This window comes from Larus michahellis, chromosome 7 (genome assembly GCF_964199755.1).
Source record: "Larus michahellis chromosome 7, bLarMic1.1, whole genome shotgun sequence".
Classification (NCBI taxonomy): Eukaryota; Metazoa; Chordata; class Aves; order Charadriiformes; family Laridae; genus Larus; species Larus michahellis.
In genome coordinates this window covers 2,205,782-2,233,612 of record NC_133902.1, presented here as the reverse complement: position 1 = coordinate 2,233,612, position 27,831 = coordinate 2,205,782, and the positions used below count along the sequence as shown (strand labels likewise).

The 27,831-nt window shown below is 58.3% G+C and overlaps 1 protein-coding gene across 13 annotated transcripts; it reads right to left on the bottom strand.

Moving 5' to 3' along the window:
- Window positions 1–277: 277 nt before the first annotated feature.
- SH2B2 (SH2B adaptor protein 2) lies at window positions 278–27,831 on the bottom strand. 13 transcript variants are annotated; one of them, XM_074594869.1, is made up of 11 exons: window positions 27,742–27,831; window positions 26,616–26,741; window positions 19,904–20,013; window positions 15,623–16,516; window positions 12,380–12,481; window positions 7,778–7,869; window positions 5,535–5,629; window positions 4,802–4,978; window positions 4,489–4,682; window positions 3,538–3,709; window positions 278–3,103 (listed from the first exon to the last, which is right to left on the bottom strand). In XM_074594869.1, exons 4-11 carry the CDS (start codon window positions 16,487–16,489, stop codon window positions 2,790–2,792), a joined length of 2,013 nt encoding a protein of 670 aa, XP_074450970.1. In that variant the 5' UTR covers window positions 16,490–16,516; window positions 19,904–20,013; window positions 26,616–26,741; window positions 27,742–27,831; the 3' UTR covers window positions 278–2,789. The 13 variants fall into 13 exon arrangements, with proteins under 13 accessions (XP_074450970.1, XP_074450978.1, XP_074450972.1 ...); XM_074594877.1 differs by having other exon boundaries at window positions 26,616–26,703; window positions 27,742–27,786; XM_074594871.1 differs by having other exon boundaries at window positions 27,680–27,749.

Sequence of the window (27,831 nt, the reverse complement as noted above, 5' to 3'; positions counted from 1 at the left end):
CCAGACAAAGAAAATAACAGACTGGGAGGAGAGGAAACCCTGCCTTGTGCAGCCTGGACCCGTCCTCCACCTCCCTCTGCTCAACAGGGAGAAAGATACCCCTCTCCTCCATCCCCAGAGCACTCCAGCGGGCAGAGGCAGGCTGAGCCCAGCCCCAGCTGCCTCCAGTTAGCATCGAGCTCTGCACACACACGACGTGACAGCATCCTCCGTCTCTCTCTCGGTTTTTTTTTAAATGTAGCAAATCCAGCAAGGCCCCAAGCTCATGCTCACGTGCTGTCCTTTTTGCAAGTGATTTTATTTTAAAACTGGAACACAAGTTCTCCCTTTGTTTAACAAGTCCCTTCTTTTTTTTTTTTTTTTAAATAAAATTAATTTATTCTACAGAACAGTAAACTCTTCCAGACTCTTCCCTATTTACAAATTAACATTTTTGCTTGCAGATCATTGCTTTCCCCTCCTTTTCCTATCCCGTGACGCAGAAGGTGAAAAATCAGCCAACATTTGAAGGTCTGTAAGGCAGCACTCCCAGCCCCGACGACCTGGCCCGTTGTGGGTCACAAACAAGAGTGCCGCAGCCGGAGGTCCCCCCTCATCCACCACGTGCGTGAAGGAAGCAGGTCCACGTTAAACCCATCAACCAAGAGCATCTGTCCTCTCCCTGCTGCGTGAGCTCCTCTGAGATGGGTTTTAGCTGTGCTGAGGAAGGAGAAATAGCCCCACCAAAGCAAACTGCTCCTGCTGCCCTGTGAAGGGCCATGCATTTGGGGAAAATGTGGCATTTGCTGCGGGAATGAGACCCACCAGCCCTTGTCTCACACACCCATGGGGCAGAAAGTCAGCTCTCACATTGCAGGAGGCAGCATGGAGCCCTGGAGACACCTTCCCTGCCTTCTTGAAGTGGGAGAGACAAGCGACTCCAGCGCGACTCCAGCGCTGGGGACGTGCTTTGCTAGCTCAGGAAAGAAGGCACCTGAAAAAAAAAATAAATTTGACCCAACCCAAAACTCCAGGCAAATTCAAGAGGTTTTGAGCTAGGTTGTGGCTCGGCTCGTACCTCTCTTTGCACTAAGTGGTAACTTCTAGCTGGGTACAGTGGGGTCTGCTCTACCTGAAGACCTAGCCAGACACTTCAAAGCCACCCCGCTCAGGTCCCGCTAGCACTGTCACCCAGGCCTGGCAGCCACCCGAGGTGCCAGGCGTCCTGGTGATGGGGAAGACAAGCTGTGTGAGGCAAACCAAGAGGGACGTGCAAGCACTTTGCATGCAAAGCTGCCCTTTCGGAGGGTCTCCCACCCCACAGGAGGCAGACAATCCCAGTAAGCAGCCTGTAAAACCACCCTGCAGGCTTCAGTGACCAGTAGGAAAAGCATCGACAACGTAGCGCGTACCTGCCCACAGCGGGTTTCTGCTCTACGCTCTCTTCCAGGGCTCGCCTCTATCGGGAGACCTTTTTCTGCTATAGATGCATGTGGCTGCACTGGTCTATCAGAAAGCCACCAAGAAGCGGTGACCGCTGCGGTCCCTCGTCCTTCCCGGCAACACTGCTGCTACAGCCATCGCTGGCAGGGTTTTACATCTGCCAGGGAGGGACTTCAAGCCACCGGCGAGGGCAATCCTGCCTGTCACTGCAGCCAGCCTGGCCTGGCCCCGCCGTGTCGGCTGCCTGTTCACCCACCTGGCAGCAGCCCCGTTCCTTTTGCTCTTCCTGGGCATTTCTATTTCTCTAAGAAAAAAAACCAAATGATCAGTCTTCAATAGCATCTACTGAGGACGTGTAGTGTTTTCACTCCCGGGAGCCCAGCCGAGCACCTGCAGGGTGAGGCTGTCCCTCACCTCCGGACACAGCCCCTGGCCTCTGTCTGACCCCCCCGAGACATCCCGAATGACGAACAACTGAGGCAAAGCGGGGGCGTTGTCATATTTTTCAAGGTTTGCCTTAAGCAATGGAAAATATTGCCTAGCCACAGTAGAGAGAAGGCAGGAGGCTGAGCCGATGCCCTTGCGGAGAATTTCGAAAAAGCAAGGAAGAGAGGGAGCAAGAAAGGGGTTATCCAGGGACTCTCCGTCAGTACAGCAAGGAGGGAAAGGACAAAGGAACAGAAATGACAGGACAGCAGGAAAAACCTTCCTTGAATGTGATTCTCTAAGCTTTGGAAAAAAACCTTCTGTCAGAGGGTGGGAAATGCGTGCCCCAGCAGGAGCCTGGAAGCCAGCCTGGATAAACCCTCACGCCTCTCGGGCACACGGATCCGTGTGTGTGAGAAAAGCCTCCGCGTGGGGATCTGCCACTTCCACGGTCATCCTGAAACGCCAGAGCCCCGTGGCAGCTGGTCTGCGGGGCGATGGTGGCAGAATGGATGTTGGCCGCACTTGGCTCTCACCCCAGAAGGAACGTGCCAAGGTGCTTTGGCTGAAGGAAGGAGCCTGTCACAGCTTCGTGCTGCCATCTCAGGAGGGACATCCCCGGGGAGGAGATGCAGGGAGCCCGGCTCGGCCCCAGGAGAGCTCTTGGTCCGAAGGAAAAGGGAAGAGGCTGCAAGCTCCAAAATGGCACTGATGCTTTCAGCCTCCCAAACCCCCAGTGCTGCCCCAACCTCAGGGCTGGCGCCGGGTCCAGCTGGGACATCGCCTGCTGCTCACACGGCTCCCAAAAGTGGCAGGGAGCGAGAGGGACATCCCGGCTGGGATGCTGGTGGTGGCAGGAGGAGGTGGCGAGGCTGGTGCAGCAGTGAGGGGCATGGGTGCCCCGCATCCCCCAACCATCCCAGCCCCCGGGCATGGGGGGCTCAGTAGAAGGAGTATTGGTTTTCCACTGCCCGGGTCCGGCTCCGGGCACCGTCAGCCTCGTGGTAGTCCTCGGCACTGGTGGCGGGAGGATCTGACCGGCGCTCGACGCTGTCGCTGCGGCTCCGGGGGCCCAGGGCACCCTCCAGGCGGTGGTAGGGTGCGGGGACGGTGACAGCGGGGGTCACGGCCACCCCCTCGGTGGGTGGTGGGGCCGGCAGGCCAGTGGGTGCTGTGCTGCAGAAGTAGTGCGGAGGCGGCAGGTCGACCCGGCAGCCCGGTGGCTGTGATGCGAGGGCTGGCGGGGGGCCGGTGTCTGCAAGGGAGACAGGAACTTGACCCCCTCCAGTGCTGCCTGGGGGCTCAGCCTCCCCTCTCTCCCTCGCTGGCACCTTCCCACACCCACCCTCTCCCTTGCTTGCCCTCTCCATCCTTCTCCAACCCTCCTTGCCCACCCTCTCCCAGCACAGCAGGACGCCCCAAGCCCCACAGACCCCTCTGCTCCTCTCCTGCCCGAGCCAGGGGACTGACACCCACAGCCGGGGGACACGTGGGTCACCCCAGCGCCGCCCTGCTGCTGCGTGGTCCCCCCGGCCCACCTTCAATGGGATAACGCCCACCTTGGGGCACCTCCAGAGCCACGCACAGCGGCACGGGCGCAGCTTTAGGGAGGGGGGGATCCCAGGGATGGGTTCCCTTTAGGTCCACGCAAGATCCCAGCCACCAACCCAACCCTCCGTATGCACCTACCGGGCAGTGGGCTCTGGGCCACCACGTAGCTCCGGAGGGTGATGTCCGCCGCGCCGCCCGACTCGAGAGGGATGGGGTGCGTGTGGAAGTGGCGCAGCATGTCGAAGATGGTCTGGAACCAGAGGTGCTGGACGTGGCACTGCCCGCTCTCGTTCAGCGACAGGCGGAGGTGCTGCAGGGGCAGGGGGCCAGTGGGTGAGGTGAGGATCACAGGGGTGAGATTCACCCTCGCAATCAGAAGGAGCCACCATCAGCCACGGGAGATTCGCCCGTAATATAGGACTTATTTTTTCCCTGCCTGGCTGGGAGGGTCTCCTGCTGCAGGGTGTTTCCTGCAAAACTCCACTCGCTGCAGCCCCAGGAGAAGTTTGTCCCCTCCTGGTGATGAACACCATAAAAGCAGCCAGAGAAGGGTGGCTGGGTACAGCCGGGGGGGGGCTGCAGCTTCAATCCTGGTGACACAGATGACCTAGGAGAGCCCCAAGCCCACCCGCAATACCTCTTGCAGGGCAGGTGACAAGGCCAGGCTCAACCCCTCGCGGCATGTGTCCTCTGGTAGAAAAGGGACCCAGCAGAAAACTACACATGGGTTGGTACTTTTATAGTGCATCCGCGTACTTCAGGACACGGAGCAGACAAGAAAAAGGCAGGGGATGGTGTGCCAGGCGACACTAGGCTTCCACGGGGTATTTAACCTTATGCCCACGCGGCAGGCACTGATCCAGCTGGGAAGGCGCCGATGCGGCTGGGGAGGGTGCAGAGGGCTCCTGGGGGACAGGGGCAGGTGGTCCCGAGGGATGCCCTGCTGGGGTGCAGCTCCCCGCAGAGCTGCCGTGTTTGGGGTCACCGCATGGCACCCACTTGCTCGCAGAGCCCCCGCAGGGTGGGAAGGAGCCCCGGGTGCTGGGCAGGGCTGGCACTGATAGTTAGGGAGAAGCACAGAACACCCACCTTTGCTTTCCCCTGGAAGTTGAAGGTCAGGACATACTCCCCCGGCCGCGTTTCGCTCTGCCGGATGACGAACAAGCCGTGGCTCCGGGCACCCCCGAAAAGCACCAGCTGAGCCGCCTTGATCCGCGAGAGAGTCCCGTGGAACCAGGGGAAGTCGGAGAGGTTGATCTCCGCCTCCGCCTCGCTGTCCTCCCCTGGCCGAAGGGATAGCAGGGTTTTAGGGAGCACATGGACATCGCCCTTTCCCACCCCTTCTTCCTCTCCCTCCGTGCACCCCCATGAGATGCTGGGGCCACATCCCACATCCCGGTACCTGCGAGATGTCCGCCGGCAGTGGGGGAAGACTCCAGCGTCTGCAGGAAGCTCTCCAGCGGGACGTGGGTGAGGAGCTCCCCCAGGGAGTCCCTGCCCCGGCCGTGGGGTGTGGGGACAGCAGTGGCTGTGTTGTGAGTGCCGGGCAGGGCACATCTGTCCGGTGGCCTGGGCACATCTGTAAGGGAATTTGCAGAGGGATGGATTCACGGCTTGGCATCCCTGGATAAGGCTGGGGGCTTTCCTGCTCTGAAAGAAGCCCCATTGGAGCACCCCTGGCTCTCGAAGACATCTCAGGGGTAGGTTACGGCTCTAGCCGCAGCTGGGGGGACTCCCTTTCAGCCTGTGTTGGGTGTCCTTCCCTTGGTGCGACCGGGATGGGAAGCACAGACCTGTCCTGGCTGGGCATAGAGATGAGGTGGGGCTGCGCAGGTGGAGGCTGCTCGCCGCGACCCAGAGACCCCAGTGCCCGCAGATGGGGATTTCATCTTCTGCACGTACGAGGACATACGCGAGCAATGTCAACGTCTTCAACAGGGGCAGACCACCGCCCCGGGGTGGGGGCAGGCATGAGGAAGAGGAAGGCAATTGACAGAGGAAGATCCCTCCCCACAGCACCTGCTTCAGGCTCCTTCACTTTATCACTGGCAGGATCTGACCCCCCCAAACCAGAGCTGGCACCCCCGGATGCCCACCCTCTCTGGCAGGTGTTTTTCACAGCCGTAGGTCCTTACCGTCAGCCAGGAACTCGCAGCTGCAGGAGGACACCCTGCCTGGCAGACAGGCTCCCTGCGCGCAGGACGCCAGCTCGATGTCGTCCCCGCTGTCCCTGGGGGGAGAGCACAGAGCAGACTGTCACACGCCAGCTGCCACGCTGCAGAGACGTGCACGCGTGGCACCTCCGCTCACGGGCACACGATGGGGACTCGGCCAAATTAAATTCCAGCTGTGATCCAGGAAGACATCCCAATGCTCCTCGCTTCCTCCTGGAGGGGCTGCCACGGACAGAAGCACCCCCAGCATCGAGCGGCAGAGCGGCCGGCAAAACAACGTGGCTTTTTAGGGGTGAGATACCAGTGTGAGGGGATGAAACCCCTGAAAGCCCTCACTACGTGGGTCACGCTGGTCGGACCTAGCTGCAGTATTTTGCTGCAGCCTTGTTGGCCTGGATGGAAATTTTTTCCCTTGCCGTTCAGTGCCTGGCTTTGCAAGACATCCACACACGCACGCATACTCCCACCACCAACTTCCACCCAGGGCTGCTCTCGCTTTCACCCTCCGCAAAAGGGAATTACCAACCCACAGGAATTTCGTTCCCAAAAGACACCCAAAAACCGAGCCGGGAGGCGCAGAGCGAGGGGGGGTGGCAGCGGTGCAGCCCCCGCAGAGCATCCCTGCTGCCCGACCCCCACCCATGCGCTTCGGCACCCTTCTTGCGCAAGCCCCCCGGCTTGCTTCACAGCCTATTTTTAATCCTGGCCGCCGGCGAGATGCCGGTGCTGCCGGAGCTGCCCACGGCACTCGGCGACTCTTGCTTAACGGCGGCCACGTGGGCACAGGCAGCGAGGAAGCGGCTGCGTTAGCGGTAACGGCTCACGAGGGAGCTGCTGAATTATTTCGCAGCCGGTAAGTGAATCAGCCATTGGGAGTCATTCAGCTGCAGCCCATCAAAAACAAGAAGGGAGGAAGGAAACCAAAACCAACAACGCTCTGCAGAAAAAGCCGTCGCCGGGCGCTCACACAGCGGCTCCGGCACGCAGCCCTTGGCAAAAGCATCGGGAGCTGACTGAAAATTCATTCTTGGCACCAAGCGCGTGTGTCGGTGTATTAAACAGCTCATTATTATTTGCTCTGGAGTTCATTATTATTTGCCTTACGGTCACGTCCGGAGGCCAAAGCGGGACCGCGCTGGGTGCTAAGCAAACATAAAAGGCTGGGAGGCTGCCGGCGGCGGAGCGAGGGGCTGGCGCAGGGCTGCCGGCAGCTTCTGCTGCGGCTCGAGGTGAGCGCAGCCACGGCCCTGGATGGAAAACCAGCGCCAAAACGTGCGCTGGAAGGAAAAAAAAAAAAAAAAAAAAAAAAAAAAAAAAAAAAAAGACCATGGTTTCCAGCCTCGTCACCAGCCCAGCCTCAGCGTCGCTTCTTGAATTATGTATTTTAAAAAAGGAACAAAGGAACAAAAGGAGCACAGATGTGGAGTCCATCAGTGCATCCTCCCTGCGAGACGCAGCCTCGGCCGCGACCCACCTTCGGCAGAAGGGGGCAAAGGCAGCCCGGAGGCAGCCGGAGCCTCTCCAAGCCCCTGTTCCAGGTTTGCTTGAGGTTTTCACCTCTGCAAGCTTGGGCACCTTGTTTTTTCCAAAACTGTGCCAAGAAGGGTAGTGCTGGGGTTTCCCCGGAGCCCGGGGAGCGCCTGGGCTGATCCTGTCTGAGCCAGCTGAAGGGCAGCAGCGCCGGGCACGCGAACATCCCTACGGCATCATGGAATCATAGAATCATAGAATGGTTCGGGTTGGAAGGGACCTCAAGAGATCATCTCGTTCCATCGACCTAAAGCAGATGAGAAGCGTTGGCAGAGTTCTTGTGACTCCAATGCCACCGTGATAGAAACGTAAATTAAACGATTTAGCCAGCAGCAACTTAAATATACTATGGATGCTGGACTGGAAAAAAGCGTAGAAAATAGCTCAAATATAGTAGAAAAACTTTAGAGGGTGGGTGTTAAGCGCTTCCCGCGTTGAGGGCTGCGTTCCCCGGTAACCCGCCTCTGGCTGGCCGAGGCGATGTGGGGCAGGAAAGGGTGAGCAAGCGGCCAGCCCTCCGCAAGGCCGCACCTCTGACACACACGGGCTGCTAACTTTGCCTCCAGACTTCTGCTGACGTGAGTCAGGGACTTTCTGTAACACCCCGAGTAGCAAAAATTGCATCGGGGGAAACAACCCGTGCTCGGTGGTGAGGGCACGACAGCAAGCCTTACCCGGGGTCGATGCAGTCCTGGATATCCGCCACCCAGGAGTGCTTCTGCAGGGAATCGATGGTCTCCAGGATGTACTCGGCCCCGTTCTCCACCTGCAGGCAATATGGGACAGTGTCAGGCTGCGACTGGGGTCCCCCAGGATAAAACACACCCTATAACCCAGCTGGACCGCCCCCCCCCCCCCATTCACTTGCTGCTGTTGAATAGCACCTCGGTTGAACAGCAGGGGATAAGGGGCCCCCGTCATCCCAGCAAAGGGATGCCCCACAGAGATGCTTTGATGTGCCTGAGCGTGACCCCTGACCAAAGCCAGGGCTTGGAGGAAAATCCCCACCCCACCGTTACTAGCGAACGCGTCACAAGGCTTTTTTTTTAGGGCCTCCGTGGCAAAACCCACACCTGGCCGGCAGCATCGGGGGTGCATGGCCCCACGCACTGGCACAGACAGCATCCCTCACTTCTGGGGTGCCTCAGCGTCCTCCCGAAAACCAGCTCCGCACAGGTAGAGCAGGAGCCATGCTGCCCTCTCATCGCCCAAAAGCCTGCCAGACCCTCAAACCCAGGGGTTTAAAGCCTCTCCTCGGTTATCTTTTCTGCCTGCTGGTCCATGAGGCTTCCGATTCCCGATCGCACCAGGGCGGGAGAGAAACTCGCTTTACCGGGAAAAAAATTAAAATGAAAAGTCGGGATGCAAAAGAGCCTCCAAAATTGCAAGCCCAAAGGAGCCGGGTCTTTCCGGGGCCAGGGAGGACGCAGAAAAGCCAGCCGTGGGGCAGCGGGACTCAGAAGCCACCCCGTGCGATGCTGCGTGCCTCGGGCGGGTTTCCCCGCATCCCTCACAGCTGGCGAGGCAGCCCTGACTCTGGGAGGGTATCGCATTGCCAGCCGAGACGACCTCCCAGCGAATTAAATTCATCACAAACAACTGAATCACCCTCCTGAAAATCAGCAGGGCGCCCAGGGAGCCGTGCCCGGCGCCCGGGCTGGGGCCGAGCAGCGGCGATCGCACGGGTGATCCTGCCCCGAGCAGAGCTGGTGGGGAGCAGCAAAGATTTAACCCCCTCCTTTTTGTTATGTTTAAGCAGAGTAAAGGAGCCTCTCCGCTTTTCTGAGGGCGACGCATGAAGCCGGCGTGGGAGACGGGGCTGCTCTCTCATGCAGAGCATGACAGCAAGAATAAACACGTGCAGGGTTCGGGTATTTTGCAAGCGCCTGCTTGTGCAATGGAAAAAAAAAAAAAAATAAAAAAAATATGCATGTGCTTGCTGTCCGACACGCTGCCTGCTAACTTTTAGGCAATTTGGGAGAAACCATTCCAGCGTGGCCTCCCTGAACAAGGCAGGGGGTTTTCCACCCATCGTAACCTGCCAGAGCGCGGCATGTTGCGTGCGAAGGTTGAGTTTGGGCTCGACATCAGCCCCGTAGGAAGGCAGTGGGGGAAGCCATGGCACCCAGCTCCTTTGCTTACCCCTCTAAGCCCTACCCCGACATCGAGGGGTGCTTCACCCCCTCTGCCAGTCCAGCCAGCAAAAGGGGAACGCAAAGGAGCGCCGAGAAGATGGTGGAAAAAGATTAGGAAAAATTTCTGCGCGGAAAGGGCTGTCAAGCATTGGAAGAGGCTGCCCAGGGCAGTGGTGGAGTCGCCATCCCTGGAGGGATTTAAAAGACGGGAGACGTGGTGCTGAGGGACACGGGGTAGGGGTGGTTTTTGTCAGAGTCAGGTTGATGGTTGGACTCGATGATCTGAATGGTCCCTTCCATCCTAGACGATTCTACGATTCGAAGATGTCCCAGCAAGAAGGGCTGGGGCAGCAAATGAGCTCCAAATAATAAAGGATGTCGGAAACAAGGGAAAAGCATCCTGTGGTGAGAGCCGGGAGGGGAGGGCAAGGGCTGGCTGGAGCAGCAGGAGAGGGGCGGCAGATGGGCTCCATGCTGCGCTCGCTGCCTCCGCTCGCTCAAAGGATCGATGGCAATCAATTAACCCCGCGGCAGGGCAAGCGCCCCGGCCAGAACGGGGCGGGAGCAGGAGGGTACCTGGTCAATCAGGCATTTTCAGACCGGTAGGGTTTGGAGCGTTCCCCGGGGTAATTAAAGAAATGGCTGAAGCAGTCGCAGGGCCATTAGCAGTGGGAGGGGAGAGTGCGCATCAGGCTCCGGAAGATGGGAAGAGGGCAAGCCCAGGGTCCTCCGTCAGCAGCCAGAGAAACTAACCCTCCCTGGGCACCCAGGAGGCACCCTGGAGCTGAATCCTCTCATCAGGGATCTGCCATGACCAAACCCTGTCTAACTCATCTGCACTTGCTTGTGGCAGCCCCAGGGACGGGGAGAAGCAGTGCCACAGCCTTGGCATTTGCCACGCTTTGGGCACTGATGGACGCTCCAGCAAAGTGGGTAGCAAGACGTGGTTGAGACGAGACTTATAGCAGATCTAGAAAACATGATCACAAATAGCTGATGAGCCATATTCCAAGAGCCGTTATCAATGGTTAATGGGTTATCGATGGCTAACGATCAAAGCTGAGGGATATGCTAGAAGCTCCTTCACATCAAGGACTCTCTGTGCATGCTGCTCTTCAGTAACAATTAGGACAAAAGCAAAGAGACGATGCCTAATCAATTCACAGATGACACCACGTTGCAAGTGTGTTGGAGGATGAGACGAGAATTCAAATGATCTCATCGAAGCTGAGAAATGCTCTGTGGAAGAAAAAGCCCAAGCCGGCCCCCAGCTGAAGGGCACGGGCGAGCTCTGGGCTCACGCTAATCGCTGTGGGCGTCTGGGCTGGGGAACCGTGACTCCGGAGCGGTTCTGCAAAAAGCACCGAGGGGTTACACCAGACCACAGGCTGCGTCTGAGTCAACATCGTCATCAGGGTACGAAGAAAGCAACTGGATCAACTTGGGCTGGGTAAAGAGGAAGAAGAAAGGAGAAGCAATCAAAGGAGAAGCAATCCTTCCCATCCACTCCTGGCCACGGCACCACACATACTTTGGGACACACTCTCTCCAGAGCCCATGAGGAAAGCGGGGAGGACCTTGGGCTGGTCAGTCTGGAGAGAAGACGAGACATGAGGTTGGTCTGTGAGGCACAGAAGACAACAGCCGAATTAGCCTCCATGTCCATGGTGGACACCGACTGCAGCAGAGGTTGAGGCTGAACAGCAAGAAGTCCATAGGGCAGGGAGGACGCTCTGGAGGAGGCTGCCAGGAGAAGGTGTGGGACCTTTACAAGGAGCCAGGTTTGGTGGAGAGTGATTTCCCACAGGAACGTGTGCTGGGGCCAGATGAGCTACCAGGCGCGGGGGCTTTCATGAAGCCAGGCTCCATTTTTTCCCTCCTCTCCTTCCACAGTTTTCTAAGCTTTTAAGCAGGTTCATTCAGCCAGGAAGTTTGGCCTCTCCACTCTGCCTTTGCTGCCTGCTTTTAGGGAGAAGCATCAGGGAGCGAGGTGGGTTTTTTTAGCAGAGGTAGGACACAGAAATCCTCGAAATGCTGGTGTGCTACCTCCCAGCGGGGCATGTCAGGCTGAGAGAGCTGTGGGGGTTCACCCTGGAGAAGAGAAGGCTCTGGGGAGACCTTCCAGCCCCTTCCAGTCCCTGAAGGGGACCTGCAGGAAAGCTGGGGAGGGGCTGTTTGCGAGGACATGTAGCCATAGGACGGGGGGCAATGGTTTAAACTAGAGCAGGGTGGGTTTAGATCGGACATTAGGAAGAAGTTCTGTACACTGAGGGTGGTGAGACACTGGCCCAGGTTGCCCAGAGAGGTGGTGGAAGCCCCATCCCTGGAGACGTTCAAGGCCAGGCTGGATGAGGCTCTGAGCAACCTGATCTGGTTAAAGATGTCCCTGCTGACTGCAGGGGGGTGGGACTAGGTGGCCTTTAGAGGTCCCTTCCAGCCCAACGCATCCTGTGATTCTATGTCCAACAGCTCTGATGGAGAACACGAGTCCATTAGCACGAGCTGGGAGGCACAGCCTCATTAGCTGGAGAGAAACCTCATCTCCAACGACACATCCATCATCACGGCAGCACATCACGCCCCGAGCCGGGACCCTGCGAAATTCAGCCCCACTCTGCCGTGGCAGGCTGCTGCCTTTCGGCAGAGCAAGCGGGAGCATTAAGCTAATTAATTGTACGATATGAGAGAGATTTCTGGAGAGAGAGAGAGGAAGACTTTCATCCTCTGCTCGTGCCCCCAGACTGGCATGGGGTGGTTGATCCCCAGGGCCTTGGTGGCCCCGCACTGCCATGTCAATGAAACGGCCACCACATGCCACCCATCCAGGGCAGCGGCAGTCACAAAACCACAGGCAGCCGCACCAATTAGTGTCTCTGGACACTAATTTATATCAGTCTCCTGGTGACACGGAGAAGCAAAACCCCACGGTGAAAGCCAGGCAAACAGCTCGATCCCAAAATACCCGGGCATCAGGTGGCGGTTGCATCATTTTGGGGAGGGGGGAGACAACCCAGGGAGGGCAGGCAGGGATCCCATGGGAAGTGTTAGCACTGTTGGCTCCGAAAACCGAGCAACGGGGGGCCGGATGGGGGCTGGATGGGGTCCCCATCGGGACCCACACCGCCGCCGCCCTGCTCTCACCTTTAGGACGAAGGTGTTGTCTTTGTCGGGCATCTCCAACGGCATGGTGGTGCGCACCTCGATGATGGCCGAGAGCGGGATGCTCACCTTGGGTTTGGAAGCCTGGGGGGGGGGGGGAGTGGAATTAAAAGAAATCAATCAATCAATCAATAAATAAATAAAAAAGTCACTCAATTGAATCAAACTCTCCCAGGGGATGACGCAGCGGGGCTCTCAGAGAGGCAAGATCACAGCACGGTTATTACAGGGAGGGGTGGGGGAAAGAATTGATTTCCCTCATGTGCCTGATAACTCCAAGCTCTTTTAATTAAAGCAAGGGGAGGCCCGGTGGAAGACAGGGAGGTTAGTGCATTTAACTGCCAAACCTCTGCCTTGCTCCAGCGCGGGCTGATACGCCAGCTCTGCTGAGACCACGTATTTCTCTCCTTTTTAAACCCTCTGCCGATGGAGATACGCCACGGGAGCGCTGTGCTGTCCGACGGGGGTGCTTCCCATGCAGAAAGCGGCCCAGGAAGATGTCCCGTTTATCCAGCGCGAAAGTCGCATTTCAACCCATAAGCTACAACACAGCAGCCTTAGCCACCCAGGGAATTTTAATTACATTAAAATAAAGAAAAATTAATTTCCCCTGGGGCCCCCGGCACCCGTCAGAGCCTCGGGGGGGGGGGAGGGGGCAGGACCCGGTGCCTCCCACTCAAAGTCTCTGCTGAGCAACAAATTCCCCAGGCATTTGTTTTAATTATAACAAATCCCCCCAAAGGAGCCCGCGGAGCTGCTCTCCGGGGCTGGTCCGCTCCAGGGCTCCGGGATTCGGAGCATCATGGCTGTGGGAAGCAGAGATGGGATTTAGTCACCGAAACCCGCGCCCGGTGCCTTGGGTGCATGGGATGGGATGAGGCCGGTGATGAACCCCATGTTACAGGTTACCAACAACGCGTTCGGTTCCCATTTTTTGAGGGGGAAAAAAAACAGATCCAAGACAGAGAACAGGAACTGCTTTTTCCCCTCCAGGACGTTTTGTTTCCACCGACCCCGGGCCCCAGTGAAGCCTCTGGGGCTGTGCGGGGCTCAGCCCTGCCCAGGGGGATTCTCCCCTCTTGGTCTTTGCATGGGAGAAGGTCAGGAAGGAGGAGGCAGCTGCTTCGAAAGGAAGGAAAATACGGTGTTAATTCACCGGTGAGCCGGAGAAGGGTCTTCTCCAGGAGGGCTCCTCCCTTTAAAGATTTAAAGGCATGACCATAGTTTCTGTAGGGCCTACACAAAAGCAAACCTGTGGGCTGCTGCAGCAGCAAAAAGCAGTTTTCCTCCAGCTGTGCCAGGCTGGTGCCACTTTTACAGCCGAATCGTTTGCCAGATGGAAAGCAAGATGGGATGAGGGGAGAAAGACGTAAACCGAAGCGGGGTGTGATTGTAACAGGAGGGCAGACAATGTTCATAAAAGTTGCCATAAAATCATTTCAAAATTGATTTTTAGAGGCAAATCAAGACACGCTAAAAAATTCCCTCTCCGAGTACTCCCTTAAATGTTTTAAGAGCAGCAGTTGTTCCATTTTAACCTGAGTTTATTGCCCCTTTGGTGCGGCCGACTCTGCAGCGCTGCTCCGCGCAGCCCGCACCCCCCGGCTTCCCCGGATCCCCCGTCCATCGTGCCATGGAGGCGGTGGTTCCGTCCCAGGGGGGTCCCTGGGCCGAGGAAGCCCCCCCAGCCAGCTGCCAGCGATGCACGCCATCCCTACCAGCGCCGACCCACTCGCTGGAGAAACGCGCTTGAGTTTAAAATTATATTTTATATTTTATAGGGAGAGATGTGACGGTTAGGCGAGAGGCACGGGCCAACACCAACAGAGCCAAGGTTCATTTTAGCCTCAGAAAAATAGAAAACGCTGTTTAAAATTGTGAACTATCGTGCTGTACCTATGTGTAATGAATGGATCCATCCCTCTACCAAAACCAAGGGCTAACGGGGGTTCGGGGCACACCGAGACCCAGGGAGCCGCAGCCCCGGGTGCGAGCCCGGCACGATGGCTCGTCACGGCATCGCTACCAGGGACTGAAATGCAAACAGGAAAGTTCTGGAGAAGATGAAGTAAATGAGATTTTTTTCTCTTCCCTCGGTATTTAAATAACCTGAGATTTCATTACCAACACATCCAGCTAGTAAAGCCCCAGGGAACGGCTTGTTATTTGCCCTGTGCTCTCCGAAGAGATGAACGCACAACACAGGCGAGGGTTTGGCAGCACAAATTATCCCTTTGCTCAGCCCAGGAGCAAAGGCAGTCCCGCGGCAAGGAGGAGACTGAAGGTCTCCTAATCCACATTTCTGGAGCAAGGGGCTCCACCGCCCAGCCTCCCCCCCCAGGAAAACAGGGACAGTGTTTCCCTGCATCGCGTGGAGGGGAAATGGGGGCGAGAAGGGGAGGGAGGACGCACGGAGGACACGCCGCAATGAAAAACGGCTCCTGCTTTTGAAGGTTTCATTGAAATTACAGCAGAACAGACGCAGGCAGGGAAAAGTGATACTGTGGGTAATAATAATAATAATAGTAATCAGTGTTCCTCTGCCCAGGAGGGCACGTAGCTGGGGCTGTCTGGGAGGAGACCTGCAAAAGCCATCCATGGTAGTGATGCTCCAGCCCCAGAGGGCATCACTGTCGTCTTCTGCCACCATCACCAAAAGCTGCATTGGAGGTGGCCTTCCAGACGCAAAATTATTCCAAATGAATTAATATTTTTACATGAAAACAAACCACCTACTTTCAGAAAGTGGGCAAGCATCCCTCTGAGATCTAAAGCGCAAAGGCCGGGCGCCAATCCCAGCCATACTGCTGCTGCACGAGCCACCGGTCAACCACCTGCCTCTGCAACACGTTGGGAAGAGGAAAAAACCCTCTGGGTAGCCTGGACACCTCACATCTTGATGGGGGAAATGAGCTTTTCCACCAAGACTGATGATATTTGGGGGCCAAAGGACCAGGCAAAGGCTTCAGCGTCTCTCCCAAGAGCTGTGTGGAAGGAGGGGGCCATGCCCTGGCGAACGGCAGCAATTGGGGTCTGCAGGCTGGACGGGTTTCAATGACACTGTCCCCTCCATTCTCACCTCAGCCACCCACCACCAAATCCCGCTCCAGACCAGAGATGGATTTCATCCCAGCTCAGCAGTAGACATAAGAAAAACCTCAAGCAAAGCTCAACTGCTGCTCGAATCGCTCAGAAAGACAACAGTGGAGAAAAGCCAGGACTTACCTTCGGAGGGACGTAAAACTCGAGGAGGAACCTCTCTCCTTCCACCTTCACCGCTTTCCGGAGCAGGAGGCGGCACTTCTGCCACTGCGAGCTCCCCACACAGTTCGTGTCGTCGGCCACCATGTAGCGCAGCGTCCCCTCCCTCTGGATGTCCACCAGCTCCACCTTGGAGGAGGGCACCTTGGACAGGCGCAGCTTGTGGGTCCATTTTTCCCGTGGGTCACCGGGCTCCTTGCCCCCCCCAGCCGGCCATGGCTCTCTCTCGGCTCTCCGGCCACCCGGGGCAGCCTCGGCACCCGGCTCCGGAGAGGACTTGCGATGCCACATCTCCTTCATACCGTCCACCACGCACAAGCTCATGTTCCTCAAGGAGAAGCCTTTCTTGAACTTGGGCTTGGTGGCAGCGTGGATGGAGACGTCCTCCGAGCTGCGGGACTGGCCGTAGGAGGACACCTTGCGTGCCTGCACCTGCTGCGCCGGGCTCAGGTACCGTCCGGTGGTGCCCAACGGGGTGTCCATGCTGTCCAGGGACTCAGTGGACGTCTCCTCCTTCCTCGGGGCAACCTCGCGTCCGTAGGGGACGTGGCAGTTCTGCAGCCCCACGAAGGGCACGATGTTGTACTTGGTGGGGGAGTCGGACACGAACACCCGGCTGACCTCCAGGCTGAAGATGTCCAAGAAGTTGGCGGCGAAATGGTGGGAGAAGGAGGTCTCTGCCCCGGGGGTGTCGTAGTGGGGGTTCTCCTTCAGGAACTGGCAGAACTTCTGGGCGAAGTCGACGGCGGCCGCCTGGGCGTGCAGCTCGCAGAACTCCCTCCAGTCGGGGAGTGGGGAGGAGGGCTCCTGGCACAGGGCATCACCGTTCATGGCTGCCCCATTCCACCTGCCGGCGGGCTGCGGGGGAACGGGGACAGCGTGAGTGCGGGCACAGACACGGGCAAGGACACGGACAACCCACCCTGTGTGGCCGTGCCCCCCTGCCAACGGGGGTCTCCCCCCACAATAACGTAGGAAAGGTTTGCAGCCCCAGTGCAAAGGGAAACACCGTGAGAAAGTGCTTTTGTGCCGTTCCCTCTCCACCTCGTACGTCAGAAAGAATCTTGGCCCAGGCAGAAGCCATAAATTGTACTTATTTTACAATTATAACCATGCAAAAGCATTATTGATTTCTCATAAAACCACTAAGGAGTCCCCGACCGGAGGAGCCCAGGGGGATTCGCCTCCAGGATTTCTCCCGCCTGTGTGTCCTGCCAGGGCACGGCTGCAGCTCTCCCACAGCAGCACCCCCAGGGCAGCACCCTCCCCTTCGCACCCCGCGGCTGGTGCTTCTCCTTCTCCATCCGTATTTCTGCCCTGATCCTTCACCACATCAATTTTTAATTTTTTTTTTTTTTTTTTTTTTTTTTTTAAAAAGAGATGTATTGGAAGAGACATGGACCGTGCTTCTTTGGTTGGCAAGGACTGAGCCCGACGCGCTGCCAGAGTCACTCCTTCTCACGCTCTATAGCCCAGACCCTCCTCTGCCAGGTGACATCTCACCTGGGGCAGGCGCTGCCCTCGTGTCCCCCCCACCATGCCCCAGCCCTCCCTGTCCGGTCACATCTCCGTCAGAGCGAGCTGAGCTGCCGGAGCCACGCAGGGGCTCAGTCCCTGTGCTCACCCGCCCCGCTGAGCACCAGGCACCGTGGGGTAATGGATAACCCTGGGACAGGTCCTCCACAGAAGCCGACGAGTAAGTAGGGTACAGAGGGAAAAAAAAAAAACCCCAAGAAGCCAGACCCAGGAGCCCACAAGAAGTTGCAGGGAGCTGATGACGAGACCCACACGCCCACGGGAGAAGCACCACTTCGCCCGACCTCCACGCTGGTCCCTCTCCCAGCGGCCACAGGACTCGCAGGGGCATGGGTGCATCCCCGCCTTTGTGCTTAGGTTGCACTTCCCAAACCTCTCTGTAGCTTTGGGCGGCTTGAACCACCTCCCTGGGGAAACCCCAGCAGCAATCGCACCTCAAAAATCATCTCCCAGTGCCGAGACATCTTGTGCCTGCTGGTGACGGTGAGCCTTGCCCAGTGAGTCCCCAAACTCATGGTCCGTGTGTCCAGGCAACCCTCATTTCCCCCCCGGAGGGCAGCATTTTGGCTAACCCACCTCTGCTGGCTCAAAGACAGAGCCCGGGGGTGGCCGTGGCTGCCATGCTCCAGGCAGGGACCCTCCCCGGGGGACCAACGCCTGCTTTCTGGAAGGACAGGAGAGTTTCCCTGGATTTTGCTGTTCTCCGTTCACAGAGCAGCTCTTCTGCTGGCGAGGGATTACTCCTGCTAATAAATCGCGTGCAGTGACCCGCCAGCAGCTTACATGGCCAATAATTAATTACCGCGCGGATGAACTGCACAAGGCACGGGATCGGGGTGAGTGCCGGGGACCGCACTAACCTGCTCCTCATCCTCCAGACCCCAGCCGTGTCGGTCACCAGACCCCAGGTGGGACCGAGCCCCCAGGGCTGTGATCTGGAGCAGTAGCAGCAGCCAGGAGCTGGTTGCCATTTCCCCAGCGCATCCCTACAGAGACGAGATGCTGCCTGACCCAACGGCACGAAACATCCGAGCAATCCGGGAGCACCTCCGTCCCTGGAGGAGACTCTCAAACCCCCTCAAACGGGGAGAAACTCACACAGGCAACAAAAGCATTGCTTCTGAGAGCCAGAACTTGGCTTCTCCGCTGTCTCGTAAGGACCACGCAGCTTTCCCCTCGGCAGCAGCTCTGCCCCACACACGTGGCATCTTCCCGCTTTCGAGACAGGGATGCTGCTTGGCGCCCCAGTTGTGCCAGGGAGGCAGCGAGGACACGGCACACACGTGGCCATCAGGGACCTGTGCTGGCCCCTCATGTCCCACAGCACCATCGCTATTCCCAGCAGAGCTCCAGCCCCTGCAGAAATCCCTGGCGAGGATCTCCCCGGCATCGCGGGGCTTTCCCGAGAGCTGAGAAGGTCCCGCTCGCTGGGATCCATGCCAGCTGGGAAAAACCCCATCCCTGCAGTTTAGGAGCCGTGTCTGAATTTCCCCAAGAGACAACAGGAAAGCAGCAGAAAGCGCAAAGCTGTTTGTTACCCGCCCAGCAAATGCAATTCCTACTTATCCATCCATCACCCAGCAGAGAATTTAAAGGCTCGGCTTGTAGTGGCGGCTACTGCCCTTCGGCTTTAAAATTCCCAGCCCCAGCTCCCCGCCACCCCCCCAGGAACTGCCCCGGCACCAAGCGATGAGCATTTGGGCTGGGGGAGAAAAGGGAGATGAAAAGGATTCTCCTGCTGCCAATCCAAGCGGGCACGGCAAGAGCAAGGGAGGGGGAAAGGGTGCAAAGGGAAAAGAGTGGAAAGGGGCTTGGGGGTGGGAGGGAAAGCCCCACGGCGATGGGGTTAATTGCATGTGCTAGAAGGGAGCAGCTTGGCTTTGCCTCGGGTGTCGAGCCCTGGGGCTTTGCCTGTGTCCCCCCACATGGATGGGGGGACAACGCTTCTCCCCATCCATCTCTCCAGGAGGGAGCGGTGCTACGGAGCAGAGCCTGCCTGCCCGAAACCGAGGGATGGCAAGCCACGATGCAACAGACTCTGAGAGATTAAGGGGGGGGGGGGGCGCGGAAAAGAAAAAAGAAAGAAGAAGAAAAACAAACAAACAAAAAAAAGGCACTTCAGAAAAGATAAAGCCCCAAACAAAAAGCCTCGCCAGCCAGGCAGCGCAGCCAGGCTCAGGCTCGGAGACACACACACAGAGGCATCACAGCATCTTCCTTTCATCTGCACGGGGATGACAGACTTTAAAAGGCCAATTTATAAAAATGAAGCCTAGAGGAGAGACATCTGGCAGGTCTGAGGAGGTGGCAGGGGCGGGGGGATTACTAACCCTGCGCTGCTTCTCCAGCCCCCCTTGCCCGGAGCGGGTCTGCGAGTCCCCGGCCGGGACACCCCGGGGGAGGCTGGGGGCAGCCCCCCGGGACGGCAGAGCCATCGCCATCCACCCCAGCACGTCCACATTCACCTGATTTCCGTGGGAAGCAGGCTCCCAATTATCCGCGTAGATTTACCTTTAATCTGGGTGCCTGCGCTCCCCGCCATACCGACAGCGCTGCCCCACTTCTCGAAATAACTTATCATGCCACAGACAGCATCCCCGGGCAGAGCGGTGGAAGCGAAGACGAAAATAAGCTCAAGATGAAAATAAGCAGCAAATCTGCGATTGCTTTTTTGGAAAGCGAGGGCCATCCGCTCCCAGCCCAGCTTACCGAGGGTTGGAGCCTGCTCCCGGGCACCTTTGGAAGGAGAGGGATCCCTTTGGAGGTGTTATCGGCCGGCTCCAGAACTGGCTCGGGGGGCACAGCCTCGGGTCCCCAGCCTGCGTTACAGGAGAAGACAGACATACCAATGCATAAAATGAGGAGGTTTGTCGTCAAAGGGAAGCCACAGAGTGGCAACCAAGACATCAAGCTGGCGATGGGCTCCTCACCCACCTGCACCGGCCCCCGGCCCCCTCCCAGGGCAGAGCTGTGCACCGCCACCGCTCGGGAGAGCGATTCAGAAGAAAGGGGGGGGGGGGAAAGGATTTCTGGGGATCAGCCAAGTGGAAACCCAGGTTGCAATCGCAGGCGAGAGCCAGCCGCTGGCAGCGATGTTATGACAATCTCTCCCGATAAGCTGTGCTGATGCACCCCGCGCCGGGGACGCGTGTCGGACCACGCAAGGGGAAAGCTCTCAAAGTCGGAGTAAGCTACTGACCTCAAGAAGAAACGAAATTTAAACTGTCAGCAGAAGTGCAAGAGACCATAAAAAAAAAAAAAAAAAAAGTCTCCGGTGAAGCAGGAGTCCGGGAGTGACGACAAAGCTGCCGGGATTTGCTGAACCAGAGACATGAGGAGGAACCAACATCTAATGAGGTGTTAATAACCCGAACACGCAATGCCGGTCATGGGATAGCCAGGACAGCCAGCCCAGCACTTGCTCCGAGGGCTTTATTTAAGGAAACAACCCTAATAAAGAGATGTTTCCCTTCCGCCCGGCGCAGCCAGGCTGGGCCAAAGCGATCCGAAATTCAACGGGGAAAAAAACTCCTGTCCGATGGAGGTTGTGAGACATGAACCTGTATCCCTCCATCCCTGCCTGCACGGGAGAGCTGCCGGGGCCAAGGGTGGGAGGGCAGGAGAGGGAAAGGTCTGCAGAAAAGCCCTGGCTGATGGGGAAGGAGGTCCCCAGAAGGAGGTCCCCAGCTGCCCCGGTCCAACAAGCCGCTCGGTTTCCAGCAAGATCGATGCCACTCAAAGCCCAGGTTCCTCACGCCGTGAGGATGGCGTGAGGAAACCCAGGCACCTGATCCCCCAGAAAAGCGCCTGACCTCAGCGCGTTGGGCCAGGGGAGATCCCCGAGTCACGAGCAGGTCCCAGAGCAAGGTGACACCTCCCTGGCGGCGAGGTGACGCTCCTGGCAGGCAGGCGGCCCCTCTGGCAGCTCGCAAGGGAGCCTGGCGCCTGCCTGCACGGCCCCCAGGCACCGCCCGCCCCCAGCAGACGGGGAAAATAGCTAAAAATGGGCAGTCCCCATCCCGCGGGGACGGTGGGGCAAAGCGAGCAGCATGTGGGGCTCAGACCTGATGGCAGAAAGGGGGGCAAGATGGCGAGCACATCATCTTCGCTCCTACTGTGCAAGCCCAAAGGGATGGGGGGACACATCAGCCACGGGGCTGACACCCCTCCTTCCACAGCAGACACCCAAAGCCTGCAAGGTGCCTGCAAGACACCTGCAGAGACCAAGTGTCCTCCTCTCGGTGGCTTCCTCTGCCACCCCGAGGAGCTGGCAAGGGTCCCAGCCCTCACAACCCACCAGAGCTTTAAACAGCCACAGAGGCTGAGCCGAGGAAGAGAAAGCTGTGGGGCAAAAAAAAGCAAAAGTTATCTGCCCGTGTGCCTTACGCGTCCCTCCAGACCCACCTACCATCCCCACCGCAGCCCCGGGGTGGGAGAAGCTGATTGCTCTCTGCACTCTTCATTGCTCCGTGTACTATTTATACCCTATAGATCTTAAATCAGACCGGCTGTCTGAATCGCAGAGAAATGGAAACAATCTTTGTTCCTCTCATTTACTGTCTACCCCGCTAAAATATTAATTGAACAGCATTTTGGCCTCAAATTTAGCGGTCATATCGCCTTCCTTGAACCAATCCCCCATTAAATGCACGCCTTGACTCCTTGCCCAGACACACTACGGGGTCCTCCTGTCATCTGGAGCCTAGAAAACATTTGTCCGGAGTGAAAAGGCTTCTTGGGTCTTTTTCCGCTGCTCGATGAGGGATTCCTCCAGCTGCAGTGTTAGCTGGAGCGACTCTCCAAACAGATGCCCCCAAAGCACCCAGCACCGTGGGATGGCCGGTCTCCAGGGCAGGCTGAAGGGAGACGTCTTCGAAACAGAAAACGGGCAAGAAATGACCCCTTTCCCCCCACTTCTCGCACATACAACGGTCTCCCCACAGCTCTGCCTGCAATCCCCGTGTTCCGTGTCCCAATGCCAACCCCGCAGCGCAGCCCGGAGGTGGCTCCAGCCCTGCCACTGATGTACTGAGCAAGTCCCCAGCCCGTGGCACTGCTCACCCCGTCCCGGGGGATCCACTCCCAGATGGGACCCCCAGGTGCCGGAGGGGACACACAGACACCCTTCTCCCCCACATGCAGCCGTTCTGCCAAGAGCAGCCAGGCAGAGCTCAGGCCCACGACAGCCCCCCAGCAAAAAAATGAGACTTTCCTCCATTTCCCACTATTCTGACCAACTTCGTATCACCGAGTTGTTTCTCTCCATCCCCTCCAAAAATCCCCCCGCGGTGTCAATTTTACCCCCCGCGCTGACAGCTGCTGGATAGCAAAGACAAGTTAATAGACAAGATCCACTGGATCTTGGATAATCTCTTCCCCGAGGAATTCCATCCAGCTTGCAGGGAGCCACGCTGCCAGCCCACGCGCGGGGCCGGAGCGTCACCTGGGCCACTTTAGCACGCCACTGATCCGTGTACACCGGCGTGGGACCTGAGAGGCACCAACCTCTCCCTTGGGGAGGGGGCCCCCGGGGTGCCGTGACGCGATGCTGGGCAAAGCGTCGCTACAGCTGGGAACCACGAACGCAGCCCGGGGCTTGGAGGCAGCGCGGTGTGTCGGGAAATAAAGCAAAGAAACCCCCTCACAGAACCACAGAGTGGCAGGGGTTTGAAGGGACCTCTGGGGATCACCCAGCCCAACCCCCTGCCAGAGCAGGGTCACCCAGAGCAGGTGGCACAGGAACGCGTCCAGGCGGGGTTGGAATGTCTCCAGAGACGGAGACTCCACCACCTCTCTGGGCAGCCTGTGCCAGGGCTCTGCCACCCTCAGGGTAAAGAAGTTCCTCCTCATGTTTAGGTGGAACTTCCCATGGTCAAGTTTGTGCCCGTTACCCCTTGTCCTGTCCCCGGGCACCACTGAGAAGAGCCTGGCCCCATCCTCCTGACACCCCCCCTTTCAGTATTTATAAGCGTTGATAAGATCCCCCCTCAGCCGTCTTTTTTCCAGACTAAAAAGACCCAAATCCCTCAGCCTTTCTTCATAAGAGAGATGTTCCAGTCCCCTCAGCATCTCGGTAGCCCTCAACCTCCTCAAAAGAAAAGCTGGTATTTCTTGAAATAATAAAGATAAAAGAAAATATATATAAAGTTTAAAAAAAAAATAAAAATAGAGCTTTTGGTAAAGGAGGTCAGAGGCTGTTGTCCCCTCCCTCTCGCTCGGGTGCCACCTCACCTGCCTGTCTCCGTCCAGGGAGCTTCCCGCAGGAAAGCGACCAGTCCAAAATCTATTTTTAACCACCACAATAGCAGAGCCTCCCAAGAGGAGCGGCCGAAGCCCTGTCCCCAACCAAGCAATCTCACATTTCCCTCGCTAAGCCTAGATTTCCTTCCGCCCCTCAGCCCACAACAAAACCCTCCTCCTCTTCCTCCTCCTCCTCCTCTCCGCTTCCCATCCTTGTAAAACTATTTGCACATCCACCTCCAGGCCGGACCGTTGCCGGTGTCACACGGCAACGGGGTGCACGGTGTCACGCACACGCGTTATTTATTAACCACTGACCTGGTACCTCGGGGCAGACCCTTCCCGGACTCAGACGTGCCAAATAACGGGTGATTTACCCCCTCGCCCGCCACCCCGGGATGTACCCAGAACTCGGGGGGTTTAAAGAAAAAGCCCTGCAACATAAAATCAACGGCAGTTCCCAAAACAAGTGCAAACTCCTTTAAAAAGAAGAATCTTACGCAGTAGATTGCTGTGCCATTGAGGGGCTCCTGGGGTGTTTTTGGGGAGGGAGCCGCGTGGGTCAGTGATGCGGGATGCCCAGCAGAGCGCATCCCGACGCGGTACCCCACAGCCAGCGCCGTGCGCCTCCCTCCCAGCTCGCCGCCGGGGATCCCCCCTTCGTTAGGGCAGAGAAGCTCCCTAGATTGTCTTTCAATTACGGCACATAATAAAACATAGGATAAAGTAACATAGGCCTCTACAACATTTTCTTATTATGTTTGGTTTTTTTTTTTTGTTTTTTTTTTTTTATTTTGCAGATCTAATTCCCCACACGCATCCCCGTCTCATCCCTGCCTGCAAACCGCCTTAAACTGCTGCCTAATGGTATCGGAGCTTGGGAAATTCAATTCTACCCAGCGCCTTCCCCAGGACTGCTACAATCGCTGCTAATTGCTTAAGTGGTATATTAAGCAAAACATCTCATAAAAATTCCAGTGGGCTTTGAAACCTCCTCCCCCCCCCAAGATGATGCCAAAACACGCTGTTATGGCTGCCATCCCTGGCTGGGGATTCAACCTCAAATATCTCTTTTCCCTTCGCTGCGCAGGGGAGCTCCCAGGCAGGCAGCGCTCCGTGACCAGCGTGGCAGCCATGACCATGCAGGAGGGATTTACGGTTTGTGTCCGACTTCTCCGCCAGCCCTCCTTCCCGGGGATCCCAGCCCCACTGCAGCCCCTTCTCCTGCCCGGGGGTCTTGCATCCAAATGGTGCCGGGACACGGCGTAGCAGGGCATAAACCTGCTCCCATCTTCCCGATGGGGACCCCGCAGTGCGCACACACCGGGTCCCTCTCCCGGCTCCCCCTCCGAAGCACAGCGAGCATCTGTGGGTGCCGATGGATGCAGGGCTCCAGTGGAATCCTGCCCCAAGCCCAGACCCTGAGCCCGGCAGCACGGCTGCTCCTGCAGCGAGCGGGCGCTCCAAGCCCTTCCGCTTTCCCTTTATCAAAAATCAGGTCTGGGATGGCCTTTTTCCCTTTAGGGATAACCTCCTCTCCGCTGCGATGGAGCCAGCTGGGACTTAAATCTGTAATTCCCGGGATTCAGGGAGCGCACCACGTGGTCCCTGCAGGAGCAGGGTCCCCAGTTTCCCTCTGCCAGCCCCTACCCTCTGTTTGCAGGAGGAAGCGGAGCACTGAGCCAGGCACAAGTCTCCAACCTTTACCCTGCCACCTCCCTGGCATCCACGGGCAGGGCAACCGGCCAAGGGCAAGCGAGGGCACCAACAGACGGGTGCGCCGGGGGCGGGGGGAGCGCTGCCAGGGGCGGCTCCGCTGGCCTTGGGGCTGGAGAAGCGCAGGACGGCAGCACTGCCCCGGGGCATCCCAGGCAGCCTGATTCAGCAAGAGCAGCAGATGCACAGCCATCATCGGTTTCTCTGCCTGCCTCAGGAAGAAGAGGAAGAGGAAGGGCAATAGCCAGCAACATCCTCATCTTGAAGAGATGGGTAATTTACCTCCAAGGAGGAAGGAGAAGAGGAGAGTGGACAAGACCACCCCGCCATGAGCATACACAAGATCATAGAATCACGGAATGGTTTGGGTTGACCTTAAAGATCATCCCGTTCCACCCCCTGCCCTGGGCAGGGACACCTCCCGCCAGCCCAGGTTGCTCCAAGCCCCGGCCAACCTGGCCTTGAACCCCTCCAGGGATGGGGCAGCCACAGCTTCTCTGGGCAACCTGGGCCAGGGGCTCACCACCCTCACAGCAAAGAATTTCTTCCTAATATCTCATCTAAACTTCCCCTCGTTCTGTTTAAAACCATCACCCCTCATCCTATCGCTCCACTCCCTGGTCAAGAGTCCCTCCCATCCCTCCTGTAGGCCCCCTTTAGGGACTGGAAGGTTGCTACAGGGTCTCCCTGGAGCCTTCTCTTCTCCAGGCTGAACAACAAGAATGCGGCCCCACAAGTCCGGGAGAGGAAGGGACAGACCTGATGGTCAAGAGGAGCAGCCAGAAGAGGTAACCTTGCAGTCTAGCAACCATGACACCCCAAGGGGCTCGTACTCAAGGAAGGTGTCAATTTTAACCCCAAAGCCTTGCCCAGAGCAGGACAGGGGAGGCCCCACCCTGCAGCCCCCAGCACTGGCTTGTCCCACACGATGGCACAGGAATAATGGTTGCCTTCCATTAGGAGAGACACCAGGCACCGGCAGGCAAACCTGCATCCTTCTCAAACGCCTGTCAACAGGCTGGAGCATTTCCACAAGAGTCATGCAACTTTTTTCAGGAAGAAATTATTCAATGGCCACCCTGGGCTGCACTGCAACATTACAGCCACGGAGAGGCAACTGTGAAGCAACACCGAGGAACACAAGAGGGAGGTCCACGATCCCATCTAAGCACATCTCCTGGCAGCACACGACCACCTGTCTGTGCAAACGCGATGGCCGAGCGCCCCAGGGTAGGAGGGCTGAGTGTTCCAGAGGAGCCTGGGTGGTTTAGGAGCACAATCCCTATTTAGAAGCACGGCCCCAAATGCTCAGCCTTACAACCATGGTCCTTTTCCACCCTTCTCCCAACGAACCAAACCAAAAAAATCCCCATGGAGGGGAGGCTTGAATAATCCACCCCAAGAAGCAGTGTCAGGCCCTTCCAGGGATTTTGGGCGGTGTGCTGGGTGGACAGAGCAGTTTTACCTCCTCTCCCGTTCCAGTTCACAGGGTCCCCAAGGTGCCAGCTGGGTGCTTCTTCCAGGTCAAGCGCATAACTTCAACCGATGGATTTCTGCAGTTGAATGAGGGACCAGACCGACTCAGAGGGGCCTGGAAAGCAAAGTTTGCCACAGTGGAGCCCTGGAGTGAGCTCGGTCGTCGCCAGAGCATCTCCCAAAGGCACGCCTCACCCCTCAGCCACAGCTCCCCTGAACCTCACCATGACCGGCCGCTCCAGCAGAAACCAGAAATAAGCAGAAGGGCCACGGAGAAAGTCCCTCTGCTTCCCAAAAAGGGCTTCGCATGAAGACACCCAGCCCTACCAGAGCTGGGGCGGGGGGGGGAAGCTCAGGAGCTGCGGCCACCCCACGGGTGTCCCCGGAGCCCCCCGCGGACCGGCGGCACCGGCTGCCCCGGCGGGTCCGGTGCTGCCCTGCCCTTGGCAGGAGCGGGCTGGTGGCAGGAGGGGGAAACCCTCACCAACCCCCCCGCCCCCCCCCCCCCCCCAAAAAAAAAAAAGCAGCCTGCCGCCCTCACGGCAAAGCCCGAGCAAACAATAATGATTAAAAAAACAAGAGCATCCACGCGGGGCCATGCGCGCTGCCCGCCCCCCCGCCGGAGCATCCCCCCCCCCCCCCCCACCTCGCCCGCCCCCGGACGCTCCGGACCCACCGACTTTCGCCTCCCCCGGAGCTCTGCCTGCCCCGGGGCGGCCCCAGCACCTCCCCCCCCCAGCCGGGGCTCGGTGCCGGCCGGAGGAACGGCGATGCTCACCGGGAGGGGGGAGGAACCTAGCCGGGAGCGTGGGGGGGGGGGGGGGAAGGCGGGGGTGAGGCGGCGGCAGCCCCCGGCCCGGCCGAGCGGAGCCCCATCCCGACGGCTCGGGGAGGGGGCAGCCCCCCCGCGGCTCCAGGGGGGCGGAGGGGAAGGGGGCGGGGGGGGGGGGGGCGCTCTGCGCTGCCGCTGCTAAGCAGGGACCCTCCCCCGGGGTTAACGGGGGAGGGGAATAACCGGGAAAACAAGGGAGCTTCCCCCCCGCCTCCCCTCACCTCACCCCCCCCTCGCCCCCATCCTCCCCCGGCCGCCATCCGGTACCGGGGGATGCGCTCACCCGGCCCCGCCGCTCGCTGCTCCCGGCGCGGCTCCCCGGGGCCGGCGCTGCCCGGCCGCCCCCCGCACCGCCGGCAACGCCGCCTCCCGC